Raw genomic sequence first — 22,347 nt, forward strand, 5'->3', positions numbered from 1 at the left:
CTGCAGGCCCTCAGAGGAGCTGAAACACAGCGGCTGCCCCTCACTGCCCCTCACACTCCAACTGGAGGCGAAACAATAGAGGGCCTGTTTCTGCAGATTCCCAAGGCTGGCAGGCTGGTGGGTAAGCCCCTCGCACCTCCCTCTACAGAATCCTGGTGGAGAGGAAGCCCTCCCAGAACTAGGCAGCCCCTGTCAGACAAGTCAAGGCTCAGTCTGGCCCCTTGCCCTCCCTGCTCTCTTCCAATAGACCCTCCCAATGTCCCTCTAGGCCTACCCTGGCCCAGCTCCTGGGAACAACTCTGGTCTTCAAGCAGAAGTCCCTGAGAGTATCTGCTCCACATTGCATGACTAGTTACTGCTTAGCTGCCCTTTCCCTCCCCCTAGACCTGGCAGGGCCCATGGCTGAGTTGTCCAGTGCTGGGCATCCAGTAGGTGCTCAATAGTGACTAGGAAGAAAGACTGCCAGGGTGGGGAAGAGAGGTGAGGCATGTGTCCAGAGAATCAGGAAGCCAAAGTGTCACTGACCGGGGTGTCCAGCAGGCGGGCTTGATCCTAGGCTGAAGTACAGACTTGCACTGTGACAGCCCATAAGCCACTCTCCCTCCCTGCTCTAAGACAAGATGTGATCTTCTGAGGTGACCCCTGAAAGATCTCCTGGAGGATTCAGTGACAGGTTGACTATGAAAGGTCTGAGTCTAGCACTTAAACTTCCTCCAGGAACAAGGGGTATCCTGGCCCATCATCCACCAGTCCTGTGATCTGAACCTCAGTTACTTCACATGTAAAATGCAGCCAATACACACACCTTCTTGGGTTTCTGGGGGACAGGCAGGTCACAGCAAGGGGCAACCCTTAGCACAGAACTCTGGCAGGGTTGCCTGGAGAGAAGGATCTTTGACACCTCAAAGGATACCAGCTCTGCAGAGCCTACCCAGGTTATCCCCTCTGAACCCGTCACTCCTGTAACATGGGGACCAGGAAGCCCAGCTCCTGCACTGCCAAACCTATGGCAGGTCATCACCCTCTCTGTGCCTCAGTCTCCCCATCTGCATCATAAAGAGGTGAACTCCATTCTCATGAATTTGAACACCATCCTCTTCTATAACTCGATTTCCCCTTGTTTCTCAAAACAGCCCAGGACCAGACCAGTCCCCTAGGGGCTTGTTGTGGACTGTCAGACAGACAGACAGCTGGGCTGACCTGGATGTTTGTCAACAGACCAACGGAAATCTCCTCTTTATGCTTAAAATAAAACCTACATCAAACCTGTCACCAGAGCCCCCACTAGAGCTTCCTGTTTCTCAGTGCTGCAGCCCAGGCAGCCTGTGGGAGAGGAAGCGCCACCCAGTCCCGCCCCCTCCCATGGGGGAAGTGGGGTGCGGAGGCCACCCAAGCTCTCACCCTTTGTGTGCCTGGCCCTAGACCTGGCTGCTCCCTCAGCGAAGGGTGGGGTCTCCTAGCAGGTAACTAACCTGGAGGGAGATGGGAAGGAGCCAAGACCTCAAAGCCCAGTGCCAGCCTCCTCCTTCCTCTTGCCCTCACCCAGAGAGAACCATACCGCCAACTCTCCCACTGAGGCCCAGAGAGGGAGACTGGCTTGACCGGGGTCATCCAGGGTTGGAGGCAAGGCCACTCTTTTGCTATCCACCCCAAGTCCCTCTGCCTCTAAGAACTTCCACTTCCAATCTCCAATTCATTGCCTATGTGACCTCAAGTTCAAGGTTTGCCCTCTCTGAGCTTCCTGTCCCCTTGGGAACTGGGCATGGGGTGGGGAAGGGCAGAAGACTTATGGTTGGGGAGGGTTCATGTACCTGTCAGCCTTTCCCCTGCAGGTCCCCTTCCTAGTGCAGGGAAAAGTCCCCAGTCCTCACCCCAGTTCTATCCCGAATCACTCTGTGGCCAGAGCCAGTGTCCTCCACTATGAAGAATGCTCACCAGCCAGTCTCCCAAAGGTGGTTATGAGGAGGCCCTGTGGAGCACATCTCAGACCAGGCCAGCCACTGGCCTCATGCCCCACCAGATCCTGGGGTAGACAATTACTGAGCTTTGAAGGCCCCACCCCAAGACTTTCCCCACCCCGTCCCCTTGTGAACACAGAAGAGTCTACAGACCCAGCCCTTGAAAAACAAGCATTTGTGTTTATTAACCAAAGGGAGGAAAGTCAAGGCAGTGCAGACTCCTCCAAGTCCCTCTTGTAGTCTACCCACATAGGCCAGGCTGCCAAGGCCCTTGAAGAACAGTACACAGGCCACTCCTCCCTGCCCCCACCCCAGGGTGAGTTCCCGGGAACCAAGGCCCACTGGATAAAGAAGAGGAAGTTGGCAAAGGACCAAGGCCAAGGAAGGAAGGAAGAAAGAAACAGAGCCACTGAGTAGACAGCTCTGGTGAGATCTCTTGGCCCCTCACTCTCAGTGGGGAGGGCTACATGCCCCAAATCCAAACCCACAAGCAGGGGTACATTCACATCAAAACCCTACATGTGAGGGGTAGGAGATGGTCCAAGGTCAAGAGGCAACTCTCTCCAGGTCTCTCCTTGCCAGATGGATGCTTGTCCAGCCTCTGAGCCTTGGCCTCTATACCAAGTTCACACAAGGCAGCAGCCTCTGGTCTGCCCCAAGCCAGGGAATGGATAGATGCAGGAGAGGTCAAGGGACCAATGGCATCTCTAAGATCCGCCCTGTGGTGAATTCCGAGTCCAGCGGAGGCCTAGCCCTCAGCCGCAGGAGACTCCCAGGCTTGCCGCAGCCCGTACAGCCACTTGATCACCCGGGCATTTCGCTCTACCACCGACACGCCATAGGGGACGCGCTCCCGGGCCCGCTCCTCGACTGTGGCAGAGCTGCGGCGGGAACAGCCCCCTTCGGAGCTGGCCGGCCCAGCACTGGGCCCGGCCAGGGACACGATGTCTGAGCTGGCCCGCGCCAGGTGGGCCACACCCAAGCCCCGTGCTTCCTCCGGGTCCAGGCCGCAGAAGTTAAAAAATCGCTCCAGGTCAGCAGCTGCCCGCGAGAAGCGCTCACTCAGGTCCGACTTAGAGCGCTGCAAACCAGGGGGCCGGGTGGGGCTGGAGGCAGCGGCAGCACCTGGCGATGGGCAGGGCCGGGCAGGTGAGGCTGGCAGGGGAAGGACATCCACTCGGCGGACCGCAGCAGTACTGGGTTGTGGGCGTGGGGGGGTTGCTGGAGGAGCCTGGCGGGTTCCCTCTGCCCGTCCAGGGGTACGACTAGCCTCGGCAGGAGACACGGGACTATCACACAAGTTGATGAGGCTGCTAAGGATGTCCAGGTCCAGCTGGGGTCGGCGGCCGGGGCCAGGCAGGACTCGGCGGCTGGGCGTGAGCACCGTGCGGCGAGTCCCGGGGCTGAAGAGCGGCTGTTTGGACAGCAGGGGCTGCACAGGTTCCTGGCGGGTGTTGGCCACATGCAGGCTCTTGACGTACTTGGCCTTGTCGGCCTCCAGGCGCTCTACAGCACTAGGTTTCCGGGCTCCACCATCCGCTGGCCGCCGTAGCAGGTAGCCGGGGACCTTGGTCCGTAGACGGAAAGGTGGGGTGGGGGTGTCCCGGGCTCCGGGAGTCAGGGTATCCACAGGCATGGTCGTTACATACCCCGAGGGCTTCTGTCTGAGGAGACTGGAGAAATGAGGAGACAGAGATCCTGATGGAAAGCTGGCAGCTGGACGCCGCAACCGCTGCAGTGGAGGAAAGAAAGAAAAGAGCAGAGCACATTCAGACAAAGGCTCAGCAAAGACTGAAAGAGGATGAAGACGCCTTCCCTATTAAAAGGTAAAGGCCACGCCTCTGATTAACAGGGAGCCAATCAGCAGGCAGAAAGTACGTGCTGAGGGGCCTGTGGCTCCACCCACCCACCCCCCTTCCTTCTCCGAGGGCTTGGCCCAGCGGAGGCAGAGAAAAAAAGGTGCCAAAGAAGACAAGGGCAGCCTGAGCAGAGAAGACGGGGCAAGGCACATTTTAAAGAAAGCAAAGTGGGCTCGAGGCTGAGTGCTGAGCACCAGCCGGCTCAACCTCAGTGGGTCCTCTTAACAGTTCCATTTTGCAGATGGGGAACCTGAAGCCCACGGAGGCAAACTTGATTAAGCTAATTCAGCAAAGTGGCGACTCTGTCCCTGTCTCCAAGAGGGGAGGTGCTTGCACAGGGGTCTTGGGGTTGAGTGGCCAACAGAAAGGGCTCCAACCCCACACCCCATCTGAAATGCCCACAGGGAGCCTGGTACCACCTCCACCCAACACTTACCCAGGCAGGAGACTGCCCTGTGCCATCCACCCGCCTAGACATGTCAAGCCCCAGGCATAGCAGCAGAGTCTGTAGGGGAGGAGTGTAGAAAGTCCCCACCTTCGCCCCAACTGAGGTCAGACACCCATTAGCTTCCAGTATGAAACTCCAGTGCCAGGCCCACAGTAATGCATGGATGCCTGTCAGGTGGAAACGTCAGCCCTGAGCAATGCTGCTCCAAGAGAAGCCAGAAATGCACAAGATCACACCACCTTGCTTGGGAGCAACCAGCTGACTCTGGATCTGCCAGCAACATAGGCAGGAAGGCCCACACTTGGGTGCACGAGCCTCTACTTGATCACCCATCATCAGGGCCCAGTGCCCCAGCCATCAGGCCATCCCTGTCCCTTTTTCCCAAGGGCAGGCTGGAGCCACAAAGTGCCCCGGCAGTCCCCTGGAGATGGCACAGAAGAAAACCCAGAGACCAAGTCCTGAACCTTTTCATGTGCAAAACTGGGGAAAGGAACTCTGTCTAGGTGATCCCCAAGAGGACCTGTATTTCAGGCCATCTGGACCTGTATTGTCTAATTCAATAGCCACTAACCACGTATGGCTACTCAGCCTTAACTTTAAATTTAAATTAAATACACACAATTCAGTTCCTGAATCACACTAGCCACATTTTAAGTGCTCAATAGTCATATGTGGTCACTATACTAGACAGCAAGGATCAGAGTATCCATAGCAGAAAGCTATATTGGACAGCCGTACCTAGACATCTGGAATGCCAGGAAAGAGAGTCTGGATTGGGATGGGGAGGTAAGGATCTCTGTGTTCTAGACATCTGACACTATCCTCTCCTGTAATCCTCCAACAAGCCTGTGATATGGGGCACTGTCACCTCATTTTTATTGACTGAGAAACTGAGACTCAAGTAAGTGACCAACCTAGGTCCCAGAGCCAATAAATAAGACACAAATTCAAATGAAGCCTAATTCACTCATCTAAAAAGAGTAGCTTTACTCTTTGTTGTACACATTCTTCTAAAAATAACTCCATGAGGTGGGGGTCTGTTTGTTCTCTGTATCTTAGTTTCAGGATACTGCTCTTTACACATAAGAGGCATCCGATAATTTTTTACTGAATTGAAATAACTATGAGGGCCAAAGGTGAATGGCAGATCAGGGATAAACTAGAGAGAGGCACACTCAGCCTACTGCAGGCATATGAGTCCAGGATGGTAGGTATAGAATGTTCTAGGAAGCTGGAGAAGTTCATGAAAACTCTAGATTCTTAGCATATTTGTTAATTATTTTAAAAACAGTGCACAGACAGGGCAAGCAAAGCATGTCTGTAAACATATCTGCTTTCCTCCCCCTACAATTTGGCCCCCAACCCCAAATTGAGGTCTGCAGCAAAGGCAAGTTGAGAATAGAATCTTGGGGGCTGTTGGCCCAGAGCCAGAGTTGCTCCCGAGGTAGAAGGGATGGAGCAGGTGGGAGAGGATGGCGGCTCCACTCAGGGCCGACCCCCAGGAGACCTCAGGAGGGAAGGGTCACAGGAAAGGCAGCCTTGCTGAACTCTGTCTAGGTAGCTAGACTCTGCCCTACCCGCGGGCCGCCACCTCCCAAACCAGTCCAACCCGTCGGTGGCGGCAGTTCCCTCCCGGGCACCATCCGGGGAAACAGAGGGAGGAAGGTCAGATGGGCAGGGCTAGGGCAGAAGCCCTGCTTCCCCCTACCCCCACCCCATACCCCTACCCTGCCGCTCGGACCCCACCCACCCACCCTCTTCGGCCAGACCTGCTGGCCCCAGGGGCTCTTTCGGCGTCGGGTCCAGGACCGACGCGAGGAGCCTAGCCCAGTTTTGGGGCCGCTGGCCGGCTCGCCCAGAGCTCGCCCACTCGCCCGCTGTGCGCCTTGCGTAAGCAGCTGCGCCTCTTCCTGACTTAGTTTCCTTATCTGTGAAATGCTGTTAAAAATAGACCTTCCTGATCCTCCAGGTCACTGTGAGGATGGAGAGAGAAAACAGGTCGAGGGCTCTCCTCAGCACCTGGCAAAAAGGCGGCGCTGCATGAACCAGGCTCCTTGTTTTATTTAGGGCTTTGACCCAGCTCCTAATTCCACCCCTCTCGCAGGAGCCTCTAAGCACTGTCCAGAAGGATCTGTCCGAGCCGAAGCTGCGGACAAAGGAGGCTAACCAGTGAACAAGACCCATTTCACAGGTGGGCAAACCACAAAGTGCTGCACGTCCTGCGAGTTGAAGCCAGGATCCCCGTCCCCAGGTGGGACTCGTACCCTCTCTGAGGCTTCCTCTCATCCCCCAACGCCCCACCCACGGATTTCAAACGCTTCCCACAAATGACCCCAAATATCTCGCCCCGAGCCCTTCTCATTAGCATCCCCTGGGAAAGCAGCCCCAGCTAGCTCCCTCCCCACCGGCTTCTCTGACGTCAGCCTCAGGAGGCTGCGGAGGGGAAGTATGGGGAGCCCGGATACCGGGTCTGGCTTTTCTGCCCTTCCCCAACTGGGGGCAATCTTGGGGACTCCCAGCGACGGAGGAGGCCGCGAGCCTGGCGGCGTGCTGTGTAACTCTGTCTGCTCGCCAGCCCTCTCTGAGCCCCAGTTGTCTTGGCTCTTCTTAAAAGAGGGGGCTGGCTGACGGCACAATTTCTAAAGCCTCGTCCAGGCTGAAGGTGAGTCCCTGCCCGGTCCCCGCCTTCCCAAGGAGGGAGAGGTGCCTCGGCAGCCCCCCACCCCGGTCAGGCACCCCAGGCCCAGCCCGCACGTACCTGGCTGCCCGGTGCCGCCGCTCTGCGCTGCTCCTGCCCGGCCCACCTGGGGCTCAGGTAGCACGCGTTTGCGCAACTTCCGGCGGCTGGCCGCGGTCAGGTGAACCCCGTCCGCCCAGGTATTACTCGAAAAGGGAGAGCGAAAGCCAGGCAGCGGCCGGAACCGGAGCCCAGGCGGGCTGGCAGCCGACTCGGCGCGGGGATCGGGTCCCAGCCGCCCTTGGTCTATCACAGGAAGCTCTTCCGCGAGCCGGGCCCGCCCATCCCACAGCTGCCCAGGCCCCATCGGCACATCTGGCGCACAGAGTCCTTGAGGCCCACTCGCGTAAGCGCACCCATCTTAGAGATGGGAAAGCTGAGCCCTGCCTCCCCCACAGTCACAATGACAATTAATGTTCACCGTGGCAGGCATAAGATAGTGCTTTTCCTGATATCAATTAACCCATTTTAATCTTCCCAACAACCTCTATGAGATGCGCTCTATTATTATCCCCATTTGACGGGCTGAGTCAGTTGCCCAAAGTCACCCTGAAGAGTCCAACCCGGACACTTTCCCTCCAGACCAAGCCTTAATGCCATCCCTTTCTAGCTGTGTGAACCCCTGCTGGTTGCTGGACCTCTCTGGCCCTCCATTCTGTCAAGAAAGGAGAGTCCCACCTTCCAGGCCAGGTCAGCGGGAGCTTTTAGGGTGTGAGAGTGCCTGTAGAAGCTTTGTCCAAGCTGTAAACATTAGTAACAACAGCAATAACAGTAATAATAATAACTAGAATTTTTGAGTGCTAGGCCCTGTGCTTATTTAAATCTCTGGACTCCCCTGGGAGGAAGGAAATATTTAATCCTCATTTTACAGATGAGGGGAATGTACCCCACAGGAAGGCATCCCTGGGAGGGAGGTGATTGTCTCCTGTGCCAGCACCTGCCCCATTATGTCACTTCAGGTGGCATATTTGATTAAGCCAGTTACCACAGGGACCCTGAGGCCCAGGGAAGGATGTACCCACCAGCCTCAGACCTGAGCTCTGGGGAGGCCAAAGAGGGCCCAGTTCCACATCTGTGCCTGGTCGGGGTTGTGCCAGGATTGGGGTAGAGGGCACGAGGGGACAGGAAGTGATTCAGGGAACAGCTCTCCTCCGCGTGGGAGTGAGTCAGCCTTGAGGCCTCCTCCAGCCCCTGAGGCCCAATTTTAGGGGGGTGAGGGAGGTGACAAGACCATGATTCTCCACAGCAGCCTGCTGGGACCGTGCCAGGCCCTCTACTAAGGCAACAGTGGGGAAGGGTGAGGAGGGGAGCAGTGGTCAGTCACCAACAGTAGTAAAATAGTAGTGAAAGCAAAGCAACAATACCAGTTTTCATAAAATGGGTAAGAACTTCTCCAAGTGCTTTCTTCGCACCTGGTAACTGTTCTAAGCTCTTTATATATGTCAACTCTTTTAATCATCACACCTGCCCTGTAAGGTAGGTACTACTATTATGCCCATGTTACAGTGGAGAAAACTGAGGCATAGACAGGCGGGGCCACTTGCCTGAGGTCACCAGCGGTTAGGCAAAAAAATTTTAGTATAATCACTATAGGATCCAGCAATTCCAGTTCTGGGTATATACCCCAAAGAATTGAAAGCAGGGACTTGAACGGATATTTATACATCTATGTTCATAATAGCATTATTCACAATAGCCAAAAAGTGGAAGCAACCCAAGTGTCCACTGACAGATAAACAGATAAAATGTGGTCTATACAAACCATAGACTGTTATTCAGCCTTCAAAAGGAAGGAAATTCTGGCACATGCTACAACATGGACGAACCATGAAGAGTCATTATGCTAAGTGAAATAAGCCAGTCACAAAAGGACAAATAATAGATGATTCTACTTATATGAAGTACTTAGAGTCACCAAATTCATAGAGACAGAAAGTAGAATGGTGGTTGCCAGGGGCAGGAGAGGGAAGAAAATGGGGAATTACTGGTTAATAGATAGGGAGTTTCCATTTGGGAAAATGAAAATGTTCTAGAGATAGATGGTGAGGATGGTTGTACAACAATGTAAATGTTCTAAATGCTGCTTAAAAATGGTAAATTGTGTTTTATATATATTTTACCAAAATAAGAAGAGAAGAGAAGAGAAGAGAAGGTGTAGAGTCTGAAGCCAGACTCCTTGGATTCAAATTCCAGCTCTGGGAGACTACGTGTAATTTACTAAACATCTCATATGCTCAGTTTCCCTTCATAAGATGGAAATAATAACAGCAGTAACTACCTTACATCAAAGAACAGAGGGAATTAGAGCTCATACTTGTAAAGTACTTAGCACACAGTAAGTGCTCAAGAGGTGTTAGTGATTTTTATTCTTTGCTGAGGGGGCGGGAGGTGTGGTTTCTGATATTTATAATGTTCCTGACATTTGGCACTCCGGCCTCACCCCTTCCTTTCCACCTGCTTCTCTCTATCTCTTCCACTGAAGCCTGGCCCAGACTTGGGAGGAGGCAGGGAGGCCCCTCCTGCCCCAGAGGGGGATCAGGATGGCTCCAGGCAGCAGAGACTGGCCAGCCAGTAGGACAGCCCAGCTCGATTTCAGCCCAGCTGTCTGGGTCAGAGACACCCAACTGGGCATCCTCCAGGGCCACGTCAGGCCTTACACTATTTCTGGACTCTTCCCAGATGCTCAGGCCCTGGCCTGCCTAGAGTAAGCCTTGCCCAGGGCAACCTGGCACAAACCTCAGGAAGGGAGCAGTAAATAGGCTGTGGGAGGGGAGTGGGTGCAGCCACCTAAGGCATCAATCTCCTATTCAGCCCACGGACCACACACCTCTACCAACTGAGTCCTCTGGGCCTCTGTTTGCACCTGAGCTTGCAAAATGAGGACAAAGGGACTTGCAGTGGAGACAGAATAAGAGAGATACCACATGCAAAGCTTTAGGGAAGGGCCTGGCACACAGGATGGGGAAGGTGGGACTGGGACAGACCTACAACCAAGCCCACTTCCTGTCCTGATTGCCCTCTGCCTAGGCCTGAGCTCACCATCATTTCTTCTCCCAGAGAAGTGAAGAAACTTGCCCAAAATCACAAACAAGTTAATGACAGATCACAGATGGGGCAGTGGTCTCATAATTAGATAAATAATCTATAATACACATATTTTTTTTTCAACCGGGTGATATATGTACGTGGCTCAAAATTCAAAAGCTATAAAGGGAATGAAGTTAAAAATTAAAAAATGCAAACAAAAACAAAAACAAAACCCCCTCCCTCCTACTCACATCCACAGCCATCCAGTTCCCCTCCTTGCAGGCATCACTGTGACCAGATAGTTGAATGTACTCCCAGGGAGATTTTAGGCATATACAAGCAATCATGGACATCTATTCTATTTTTTACACATATGGCAACATGCTCTGGGCACTGTCTTCATCTTGCTCTTTTATTCAATTATATATGTTGTTCTTAAAAATATGTGTTATTAATATATTAATATGTTATTCATGTAATTAATATGTTGTGCCACACCAGTACATAAGGAGCCCATCAGCTGCCACCAATGGCCACTGAGGGTATGTGTCTAGTCTTTCGCTGTTACAAACCACACTGCAGCCCCCACTGCATCTACATCATTCCACCTAGAAGTGGGACAGCTAGGTCAGAGGGATGTACTTGTAACTGTGACAGAGATGGGGGACCGCGCTTCATGGAGGCCATACCAGTTGATCCCACCAGCAGAACACATGGCAAATGATCAATAAATGTTAGCTTTAGTCATTCTGATTACTGGGGTTTGAGGCACCCCTCAATTTCATGCTGAAGGCGAAACTATCTCACTTGCCTCACCCTAGCCATCACATTCCAACCAGAGAAGATAATAAGTGAAATTATAGGACATCAGATGGGGTAAATGCAATTGAGAAAAACAAAACAGATGAGGCAGAGGGTGAGGCATATGAAGTCAGTAAATATTTGTTGAAAGAATGAATGAATGATTTGTTTTCTTTCTGAGCTCCCAGAGCTCTTCTCCCCAAAACCAGGAGGTGAAGTTGGAGGAGGGAGGATAAGTACCTCCCCTTGAAGAGATTCAAGACTCCCAGATGCTATGATTCTGAGTGTCTAGGATTCTAAGACTGAAGCCAGATAGGCTGGGAGCCAGCCCCAGAGTTGCTAAGTCTGACCATGTACTTTGAGCAAGGGGCTTAACTTCTTAGAACCTCAGTTTCCCCCACCTACAAAAGAAAACCAACAATAGCAACTTCCAAGTGGAGGGCTCCCCAGAAAGCAGGGCCTGGTGTAGATTAGATGCTCTATGGACAGGGGTCTGGGGCCCACCCCCAACTCCAAAGTCTCTGGTGACTAGTGTCTTCAGTTGAAGGGCTGTCTCTATCCTTTCCCTCAACCTGGGGTAGACACCCAAGATTCCAACAGTGACTCCAAGGGCCAGAGCATCCGCTGCCCACCTGGCACCTAGACCAGAAATGTCAGTCTCGCTGGATCCCCCAGAGTCCCTCTGAGAGGGACAGCAGTGTAATTCGAGTTCCATAGGCAGAAAGATCCAAAGTGAGCCCCAAGTACACCCCACCCCTGCCTTTCTGAAGAAGTAAGGACAGATGCCCAGGAGGGGACCCCAAGGAAGATGCGGGGGAGGGGCAGCCGAGAGGAGATCTAGCCAGGGCTCTACTGGTCATGTTCCTGCAGATAAGAAGCCAAGAAAGTGATCGCCAGTTCCCCATCTGGCCTCTCACTGCAAGTCTAGATCTACCTAGACTAGAGACTTCGTGATGGTGTAGAAAGACCTGAATTGGTCTCTCTGCCAGACTTCGTTTGACTAGAACTCTTGCTTCTCTGAGCCTCAGCGTTCTCATCTGTGAAATGGGGTACCACCACCTCTCCGCAGGTACGACTTGAGAGGACGCGCATAGCAGACGCTGGGTGAATGAAGCCCCCCGAGACCCAGGTTCGCGCCCCAGACCAGCAGTGCCCTCACCTGGAGCCCGCGCCAGGAGAGTCCGGCTCCTCCAGTGCGGGTCTTGCGAAGACTGACAGCTCGGACCCAGGCGGAGAATGGCCACGCCCAACGCGGCTCAGGAGGCCCCTGCCCCGCGTGAGGACCGGCGGGGGCCTCCTCAGAGCTGCCCTCGGCACCCGAGCCGGAGGACCTGACTGTCCCAAGGCCCGCACCGGAGTGAAGAACCCCGGTGCTCAGGGGAAGGGGAAGTGAGAGTGCTGCTCTCCTCCACGGCCACCCCCCCCCCGACACCGGAATGGTTTGCCCCGGACATCCTGATTGGTTTCTCGCTTCCGTTCGAACGCCGCGCCGCCTGCGTTGCCAGGCGACGGCTAAGCTTCGGCCCCGGGGGTGAGCGCGGCTTCTGGGCAGTTCCTTCCCGCCCCTCTCCTCCCGGTTGGTCTCAGGTTGGCCGCCGCTTTAGCTCAGGCGCCTAGTTCTTTCCCTTGCTCAGCAGGAACTTTCTCCGGGTTCCCAACGGATCCCTTAGTCCCGACTTTGCAGCTAACTTGCTATGTGAGCCGGAGCAAGTCCCTTTCTCTCTCTCTTCCACTAACTGTACAATGATGAATGGGTTCGTTTTAAGACATGCATACCCAGCAGACCTGAAATTTACTAAGGAAATAACCAATGATATGAGCAAAGATTAATATAGCCCAGCTTTATTTATCATAGCAAAATAATGGAACTAACTTCAGTTCCCAGTGAAGGGAGATTGGTAGTATAAATCCATCCTTCGGAAAAACCGAGCTTACTGAGGTTTTATATACCAGGTAGCTTTGCATGACATAATTTGTCAGTACTCGTGGTATAACCCTCTGAGATAGATACCTTTAATTAGCCCGACTTTCTGATGAGGAATATTATGCAGTCATTTAAAATGAGATGGTTAAAATATATGTAAAGTGGGAGAAACACTAAAAAAGTATTAAGTTTTTAAAGAGTATGTTTCAAAGCACGATGTACAACATAAATAGTACTAAAATACAATGGTAATGTCACATGTATATTTATGTATAATCATTTATAATAACAGCAGTTAATTTTTTCTTTCTGCTTGTATGAATTTTCCAAGTTTCCAACAGTTAAACAAGTCAAGAGAAAAAAAAAAACACATTTTTAAAATGAGGATTGGAAAAATTAACTCTAACAGCCCTTCTAGAAGAGGAAATTTTTTAGCTGTGAGTCACAGTTTGGGTCTAGGGCATTGCTCAGTTTGGAGTCAGCATCTGTTTTCTATTCCAGCTGGTGTTTTTCATTTTTTCGACTGGATTGTCAGTGATCGACTACTGACTGTGTACATGCCTCAGGCAGGTGGGGGAGGGAGACTAATAACACACCAATAGTTAACAATGATTGCATGTTGTGGCATGGGTGCCAACCAACCATATCAGAGCAGGTACCATTATCAACAGGGAGTCTGTGAGAACCAGCTGAATATCAAACCTGGCAATAACTGTGCCCTCTGAGAGGTTGTGCTCAAGGCTTTACCCACATTGTCTCATTTGACTTCATTACCGTCTGAGGAGAGAGATTCTATTATGATTCCTATTTTATACATGAGAAACCTAAGGTTTGTCTGGATCCAGCAGGAGGCCTCTCAACCATTCTGTTACATTCTCGTGAAACTGCACAAGACCTGTAAGACAGTAGCAGGGAGGAAGGTAAGGGGGATGATCCTGTGAGCCTAAAAGACACAAAGAAAACCAAGTAGGAGCAGATCCAGACTTTGTACTTCCTGAGGCTTAAACAAGTCTTATTTAAGAACAGGACTACAGAATTATAGATATAAAAGTAGGTAATAAAATGATTATTTGGTGAGAAAGGTAAAAGAAACCTTAACAAATGACAAATTCCACAAATGTCACAAAGTCCAGAAAAATAACACTATTTTTGTGAATCACCTGTTTGATATACCTCCGTAATACTTTCCACAAACAAGCTTCTGGCTCCATGTATACATTTCAGACTTCTCCTCTACTACCACGTACTGGTGGTACTGGGCACTGTAGGATCATTCATACACATCAGTATTTGACCTCCAACTCTGCACTTTTTTGTCATAGTACTAGGTGAGTCAGCTCAGTGTGTTAGGTAGGAGTATTTCTGGAAGCCATCCCTATACTAGGGAAGTTAGTAATAATTTAACTATTCACAAAAGTGACTGGAAACAACGTAAATAAAACCTCTAAACGTCAGCTAAACGTCAAGATCCTCTCAGCCAGATCCCCAAAACGCTCCCACTCGCACCAACATCATCTGACACAGAGGAAGACGGGATGGAAGGAGATGGTGGTTTTAACAGAGTGAAGTTACAATACCTTATTTTGGCAAATGTTACAAAAGCATATGACCATGTGAACACATTGCTAGGGGGCCTCCCAGATCTTGGCTTCCCTGTCATTAAAACGGGAATGACAACAATGGTGTCGTGGCTGGATTCTCTGAAATGTACAGCTTTAATCAGGGGTTGGGAGATATTTGAGATGTCTGGATAAATGCCCTGCTGATCACTGCATATTCAAAGCTTGCTTCTGCTCCCCATGCCCTGGAGCTTAAAACAAACAAGACAACACCAAAACCCTGAGCCTCATCCCCAGATTAAGAAAGTGAGACAAACAGGGTAGAAGGAACTTCCCCTGAATTCCAAATTAGTCCACATGAAGAGAGATCATTTGGGCACACTCAGATTCCAGAATGCTGAGCATCTTCATGTGCCAACAGCCTACTGGTGATAACCCCAATTTTCGAGGATTTATTAAGCACTCGATGCCCATTTAGAGTAATGGAAAACATCTCCATCCTTCCCCTTCCCCATTGTGCGGGGTGGAGAGGGAGAGCCCTCAAGAAAAAGAAGGTGGCCAAGCTGTCATTAGTGTGACCAGATTATAGGGAGCTAGAGGATCCTTACACCTTATCCTAACCTGGCACATGAGCAACAGTAATACCTCGCCTTGTAAACAGGCCTGTGGCTGCTTCACTGCCGCCTCCTGCACCCTGACCTTGGTGGTGTTTTCTCCACTCAGCTCGAAACTGAGATGAAATCAGCCTCAGATGTCAGCTTCCTAGCTTCTGTGCACCCCATGGCTGTCTTTTGTTTTGTTTCATTTAACTCAAAGAATGTTCTCTCTGTACATATTTGCTTGCATCTGAAGGACCCAGCAGAAACTGGTCCCAGTGGTGGATACTGGGCTGACTGGGGGAAGGAGAAAAGCTTTTTAAAAATTATTTTTTTTAACTTTTTGGATTTTGTAACACATAAGTGTATTGTCTATTTTAAAAATTAAATAAGGATATTCTATGAGAGATTTAACAAGAGTATTTACTACAGTATTGCAAAAGAAAAAAAAAACCATGATCAAATTTCCTGGCTACAGGGCAATAGCATGGTGAATGGAACTGAAACAGAATACTATACAGCCATTAAGAATGATGTTTTTTGCAGGGGAGGGTATAGTTCAGTGGTAGAGTACATGCTTAGTATGCAGGAGGTCATGAGTTCAGTCCCCAGTACCTTCACTATAAACAAACAAACAAACCTAATTACCTCCCCCCACCTAAAAAAGCTTTAAAAAATAACAAATTAAAGGAAAAAAAAAAGAAACAAAATTTGGGGGGATGTGCATTTAAAAAAAGTTAACTATGTTTTTGAGAAATATTAAGTGATATGGAAAGATTTTTAAAATACTGTCTCTCTCAGTTCATTTATTTATTCTAGAAATATTTTTGAGCACCTACTATACAGATGCAAACACATCTTTCTAAGCCTCAGTTTCCTCACCTATAAAATGGGAGTTAACCACACCCACCTGCCAGGCTTGTGAGTGACACAGTACCCTGACTGACCCTCCACAACCTACAGCTATTGTTTCTGCTACTGTTCTTATGAGGTTGTTTGACAATGCCAGCTTATGAGGCAGTGTGTCCCCTGGTGTCACTCTCTGCCCAAACCCTCCAAGGGCTCCCCAGCCACCACTGAATACTGTGGCCTTTGGAAGTTGCTCCCTGGTAGCCCCACCCCCTATCACCTTCCCCCTCAGCCCACCTCGCTCCAACCACTGCCCATCCTGTTGCTTCTCAAATACACCAAGCACCCTCAAGCCTTAGGGCCTTTGCACATGTGGTTCCCTCTGCCTGGGCCTCTCTTCCCCACAAGCACAGCTTCCCCCTCACGTCCTCCCTCACTTCATTCTGGTCTCTGCCCAAATGTCATCCTCCCAGGGAACCCCGTCATCCTCCCCCATCATTCACATTCCTCTTCACAGCACTCCAACCTCCTGACATTCGGTGTGTTCCTGTGTTTGTGTCTTGCCTGTCACCTCCACTGACTGTGAGCTCCCAGAAGGCAGGGTCCACACTTCTTTTGCCCACTTATCCTGCAGTTAGAGACTGGCGATGCACTCAACCATAGTAAGCGCTCTCAGAAGTCCTGGAGCAAAACTCCTTTTTCTGTGCTTTCTGCACTGTTTCCCAAATGTATTCAATCCTGAAGCCCTACGTCCTCACACTTATCAAACAGAAACAGTGAAAGCACTGTCTACAGAGGGTGGGTCTGCAGGATGTGATGAGGGACACTTCCTCCTCTATCAGTGCCCTCCTGAAAGTACCAGCTGCCTCTCCCAGGACCAGATTCCCAGACCCAGGAACTGTCCTGGTCTCCAGTTCCCCGCGGCGCATGCCTCTCAAACTGCTCAGTGCCTCCCAAGGGCCAGGTTCTATCTGCCAAAGAATCAGGTCCAGTTTCCTATAGGCATATTCTAGGTGAGGACATACCCTGCTGGCTCAGTTACACCGTGAGCCACCACTCCCCTGCCCCTCATTGCCAGTCTGTGTAGCCCTGGACTGGACTGGATCCTTCCTATCTCTGAGCCTCAATTTCTCCATCTGTACGATGGAGGTAGTAACGCATTCAGTGGACTCAGAAAGGTGCCCTGAATACCCAATCCAAGCAAGATTCTGGGCTTCTGTCCTTAGAAAGGATTTGATTCTAAACCAGGCAAGATCAGAGCAACCACAAATGCCAAGATATAGTTGTTGATGCCCCGAGATCATGGAGCCCCAGTCCCCCTGGATTCCCAGGGAGAAGTGTGCAGCCAGGAGACCCAGCAGGGAAGGGCTCAGCTTGGGAGGAGGACCCCGAGAGCCCAGCCCTCACAGCCTCCACTTCCCCACTCCCCGCCCTGTGCAGCCCATCCCAGCAACATCCGGCAGCTTGGAGCTGTGCCCACCCACCACCCTGATGCTCCCCTCACTGTGCCCACTGCCTGCACACTCTTCCTGCACTTTGTTCTCCTGGGCCCCACCACCATGTCCTGTAGAGGTCACTTCCTGAGCCTTTCCTGTCCCCCTCCCCGGCTGAGCTGGGGGACACTTTCCGAGTTCCCGCAATCTCCTGGGTCTCTCCTGATGTATCAGAGTGTGTTGTGTGTCCCTTTACAGGTCCGCGCAAGCAACAGTGAGCACATTAGGGGTAGGAGGGCCTGGCCTGCTCCTCTCCCACCAACCCCACCCCCCAGGGCCTAGCCCAGTGCACACAGCAGATACTCAACTAACATTTGAGAACAGAGCTGAGAAAGAGCCTGGAGATTGCCTCTCATGCATCCTCCATCTTCCCTCTTCCTCCCAAGGGCTTTCCAGAGGGATGACTGTGCAGGTCGGGAGCCCTTGATGGACATGCGTTCAAACGCTGGTTCCACACCTCTAGCTGTGTGACCCTGGGAAAGTGGCTGCACCTCTCTGAGCTACATCTCCTCCAAGACAAACTGAGAATGATGACAATGATCCACAGGGATGCTATGAGAATCAAATGAGATAATGGGCACCAAGCATTTTGCACAGGGCTTGTCACATGTGATCCACAAACATTATCATTACTATCATTACTACTATTATAATTATTGTTATAGGTCAGAGTGAAAGTCCCACCTGGTTCCCTAAAAAGTTTCTGGTTTGAATCCTGGGCAGCACCATGAGAATAAAGCCCCATCTGTGGCCGGATCAGTCTTGCCCTCTTCCTATTGTGGTTGGAGGTAGAGGGAAGGCTCAGAGTCTGTTGCGTTCAACCTCTCGCCCCAGCAAGGGCTGAGAGTGAGGACAGCACCTGCAGGGAGAGAGGAAACCTGGGACCCCTGCGCTGCCCCACCCCCTGCGCCAGTCTCCTGACCTTGTAGACTTTAGGTTTTCATTAGGTAAATGGGGGTTCTGATGGCTCCCAAGATATGGCACCTGATAAAGGGCTCGACAAGTACAAAAACGGGGCTCTCCAGGAGGGGCTGTTACCACTGAGCTGGGGCTGAGCATTTCTCTGCCTCTCCATCTTTCTGAGCCTCAGGTTTCAGTCATGACAATTAGGAAATGGTGGCCGTTGGTTCAGAGAGAGGATGTGGGCACACGGCAGCTGTCCCTACAGACCTCCCTCCTTGACCTCCTCTTGTCTTGTCTCAAGATGTGTTCACTCATTCAGCAAATATTATCTGAGCCCCTGGCCTGTGACAAATGATACTGCACCCAATACCACATCTGCATGTGGCGCATGGGGAAACCAAGGCCCAGAAACGGGAGGTGGCTGGTCTTGATCACACTGAGCAGGTGGCAGAGGCAGGAGGACGCTGGTGCCAGGACAGATGGCGGAGGCTGGGAGGGGAGGCTTGGGTCTCCCTCAGGGTTGGGGGCTCTCCCCTCCCCTATTCTACGGCCTGTGCTGACTGAGCCTCAAAGGTCAGAGGTTGGGCCTGACAGATGGGATTTTGCAGGGGAACAGGGTTCCAGGAGTGAGGAGCTTTTGTCCTCCCAGCATCCCCACCGCAGATGGCAGGGCCAGGCCAGACCCAGGTGGGGGAAGTAGAGCCCCTCTTGAACTGGAAGGTCGTGGCCCCAGAGACAGAATCTTTGTGGAAACTTAACACCCGAGATCCTCCATCCAAGGGCCTGGTGCAGCCCTTTTCAGCTTTCAACTTGACCTCTCCACTCTATATGCAAATGAGCCTCGCACTGCAGGAGCCCTGCCTCCCTTTCTGTCTTGCTGGGGCCCTACCCACAGGTCCAGACACTGAAAGCCCCAGGCCCATTCTCAGCACACCCTCAGACTCCTCACCCTGGGGATGGCCACAAAATGGACTTACCTGGCCAATCTCTGGACACTGCTTCAGACCCTGGGGGACTCCTGCCCCCTCTCCACACATCCATCCTTCACCCAGTACAGGCAGATCTTTTAAAAACATAAATCAGTATTACAGAGCTATAGTAATCAAAACAGTATGGTACTGGTATAAAAACAATTGAGGGCCCAGAAATAAATTCATGCAACTCTGGTCAACTAACATTTGACAAAGGAACCGAAAATGCTCAATGGGGAAAGATAGTCTCTTCAATAAATGGTACTGGGGAAACTGGGTATCCTCATGCAAAAGGATGAAGTTGGACCCCTATCTTATACCACTCAAAATATTACCTGGAAATGGATTAAAGACTTAAACCTAAGGCCTGAAGCTGTAAAACTCCTACAAGAAAAAATAGGTTAAAAAAAAAACCTTGAAATTAGTCTTGGCAATAATTTTTTAGATATGACACCTAAAGCACAAGCAACAAAAGTAAAAATCAACAAGTGGGACTACATCAAACTAAAACGTTTCTGCACCGCAATAGAAACAATTAACAAAACGAAAAGGCAAACCTAAAGGATGGGAGAAGGTATTTGCAAATCATATATCTGATAAGGGATTGATATCTCAAATATGCAAAGAACTCAACAGAAAAAAAAAAAAACCTTCAATAGACATTTCTCCAAAGAAGACAGACAGACGGCCAACAGGTACATGCAAACGTGTTCAGCATCACTAATCATCAGGGAAAGGTAAGTAAAAACCATGATGAGGTGTCCCCTCACACCTGTTAAAATGACTGTCATCAAAAAGACAGGAGATAGTACGTGCTGGCAGAGATGTGGCAAAAGGGGAACCCTTGTGCACTGTTGGCGGGAATGTAAATTGGTACAACCGCCATGAAAATCAGTATGAAAGTTCCTCAAAAAATTAAAAATAGAACTACCATGTGATCCAGAAATTCCATTCCTGGATATGCATCCAAAGGAAATGAAATCACTATCTCAAAGAGATATCTATACCCCTATGCTCTTTGTAGCATTATTCACAATAGCAAAGACACGGAAACAGCATAAGTGTCCATCACAGATGAATGGATAAAGAAAATGTGAAATATGCGTATATACACACATACATATATATAAATGAAATAGTATTATTCAGCCTTAAAAAAGAAGGAATGCCTGCCATTTGTGACAATATAGATGGGCCTTAAGGGTATTAAGCTGAGTGAGAGAAGTCAGACAGAGAAAGACAAATACTGTGTGATCTCACTTATATGTGGAATCTGAAAACATTAAACTCATAGGAACAGAGGATAGAATGGCAGTTGTCAGGCGCTGAGGGGTGGGGGAAATGGGGAGACGTTGGTCAAAGGGCACAAACTCCCAGTTGTAGGATGAATAAGCTCTGGGCACATAATGTGCAGCCTCGTGACTATAGCTGACAGTACTGTATCGCATACTCAAAAGTTGTCGTGAAGAGTAGAGCTTTAATGTTCTCACCATAACAACAGCAACCAAACAGTGATTATGTGAGATGAAGGATGTGTTAACTCACCTTATTGTGATAAGCATCTTGCAACACATCCATTTATCAGGTCATGACACTGAACACCTCAAACCTACACAATGTTCTATGTCAATTATATCTCAACAAAACTGGGGGTGGGGGGAAAAATCCATCAATCAGGTCCCATCCTCTCCGCACTCAAACCCTTCCATTGGCCTTTGGTGGGTCAGGACAGCCCTCCTATCCTGCCCTGGCCCCGCCCCTGCCTCCTCTGAGACCTCATCCCTGCATCCCAGTCCCCAGCGCCTTCTTTCTGCCCCTCCACACCCAGTGGTTCTCACTTTAGAGCCTTTGCACATGCTGTTCCCACTGCCAGGAATGCCCTTCCTCTCATTCCCCTCATTGGCTGGCTCCTTCTCAGCCAAGCCTCAGCTCAATAAATGTCAGCTCCACAGCAAGGCCCTCCTAACACTCTTTCACAGCCTGTTTGTCCTTCACACCATGAATAACATGAGATTATTTTATTTGTTTTTATATGTATTTGGTTTATAAGTATTTGTTTGTCTTCTTGTTTTTGTTTGCCTCCCCCACCAAATGTAAGTTCCACCAGGGCAGGGGCTTTGTCTGTATCTCCCTTGCCTGGAATCCTGCCTGGCACATAGTAGGGACTCAAGAGATGTTTGTGAGTAAGTGAATGAAGGAAGGACCAGATGTCCCTTCTGAGACCCCTGAGGAGTCAGACACATTGGAGAAGGAAATGCAATAATAATCATTCATTTATTTAACAAATTGATTGAGGTCCTACTATGTGCCAGGCCCTGAGGCAGGGGCTGGGGATACAGTGGTAGACAAGACAGAAGCCCTCTGCCTCCCAAGCTGCAGTGCTTACAGCTGTGAGTGACTAGGACAGGACAGCTGCGGGGCCCAGACAGGCACCCCTAATTCACTGCAGGGGTCAAGCAGGCTTCTAGAAGGAAGTGCCACCTGGGCTGAGGCCCAGAGAGTTAGCCGGAGGGAGCCAGCCAGAGCACAGGAGGGGACCAGAAAAAGGTCTGGGCTGGAAGAAATGGGAAGCGGGGTCATGGAGGTCACTCCGGTCCTCAGGAGCCCTGGCAGGTGTGGGGGAGGGGAGTGCCGGCAAGGGGTCAGGGGAGTCCCTGGCATCACTCTTTCCCCAACTTTACAGACAGAACAGAAACACAGAGGCACAAATCAGAGCAGGGACAGACCCACCCCTCCCCAGCTCCCCGTCTGGGGCTCTTCCTGCTGCATCATGGTCTTCCGGGAATCCCGGGTCCTTCCCCAGAATCATCCGAAGCCTTGGGAAGGGGCCACTTGCCTGGCCCGCACACGCCTCCTCACCCCTGCAGACCAGTCCTGCATTAAGTAACACCGACCCCAACATGGAAAAAGTGATTCCCTTTCTGAGCCCTTTTCGAGTTTCCTTACATTAGTGACAAAGTCTTCTCCGCTCCTGGTCCACGTCTAATGCCCAACGCCCACTAATCTCCTTCACGACAAGTAGAGAGGTGGCCTGGGCACCGCATGGGGCTGAGACATTGTGTCCGTGTCCGCTTCCAGGGGTACCTTTTTCTTTTTAATGGCAAAAGATATTTGCTTTTCATTTTGTATGTCAAGTTCGTGTATTACAATAAATCCGTTATCAACCGTAAGACACATTTGGGGGCCAATTGGGGAAGTCAGTTGTGGACTAAATGTTAAATA

The 22,347-nt window shown here is 50.8% G+C and overlaps 1 protein-coding gene across 3 annotated transcripts; it reads right to left on the reverse strand.

The window, feature by feature from the left end:
- Positions 1 to 2,118: 2,118 nt before the first annotated feature.
- FAM110A (family with sequence similarity 110 member A) lies at positions 2,119 to 17,959 on the reverse strand. Of its 3 annotated transcripts, none has more exons than XM_045521080.2 (2): positions 17,936 to 17,959; positions 2,119 to 3,690 (listed from the first exon to the last, which is right to left on the reverse strand). In XM_045521080.2, the coding sequence occupies exon 2, from the start codon at positions 3,592 to 3,594 to the stop codon at positions 2,707 to 2,709; it is 888 nt and encodes a 295-aa protein (XP_045377036.2). In that variant the 5' UTR covers positions 3,595 to 3,690; positions 17,936 to 17,959; the 3' UTR covers positions 2,119 to 2,706. The 3 variants fall into 3 exon arrangements, with proteins under 3 accessions (XP_045377036.2, XP_010959228.2, XP_010959230.2); XM_010960926.3 differs by lacking the exon at positions 17,936 to 17,959 and adding an exon at positions 11,990 to 12,125; XM_010960928.3 differs by lacking the exon at positions 17,936 to 17,959 and adding an exon at positions 7,024 to 7,225.
- Positions 17,960 to 22,347: the final 4,388 nt, after the last annotated feature.

This window comes from Camelus bactrianus, chromosome 19, assembly GCF_048773025.1.
Source record: "Camelus bactrianus isolate YW-2024 breed Bactrian camel chromosome 19, ASM4877302v1, whole genome shotgun sequence".
Taxonomy (NCBI): Eukaryota; Metazoa; Chordata; class Mammalia; order Artiodactyla; family Camelidae; genus Camelus; species Camelus bactrianus.

Bases quoted from the DNA above. Each gene is read 5' to 3' on its own strand.
- FAM110A (XM_045521080.2), bottom strand. From the start codon at position 3,594: ATGCCTGTGGATACCCTGACTCCCGGAGCCCGGGACACCCCCACCCCA.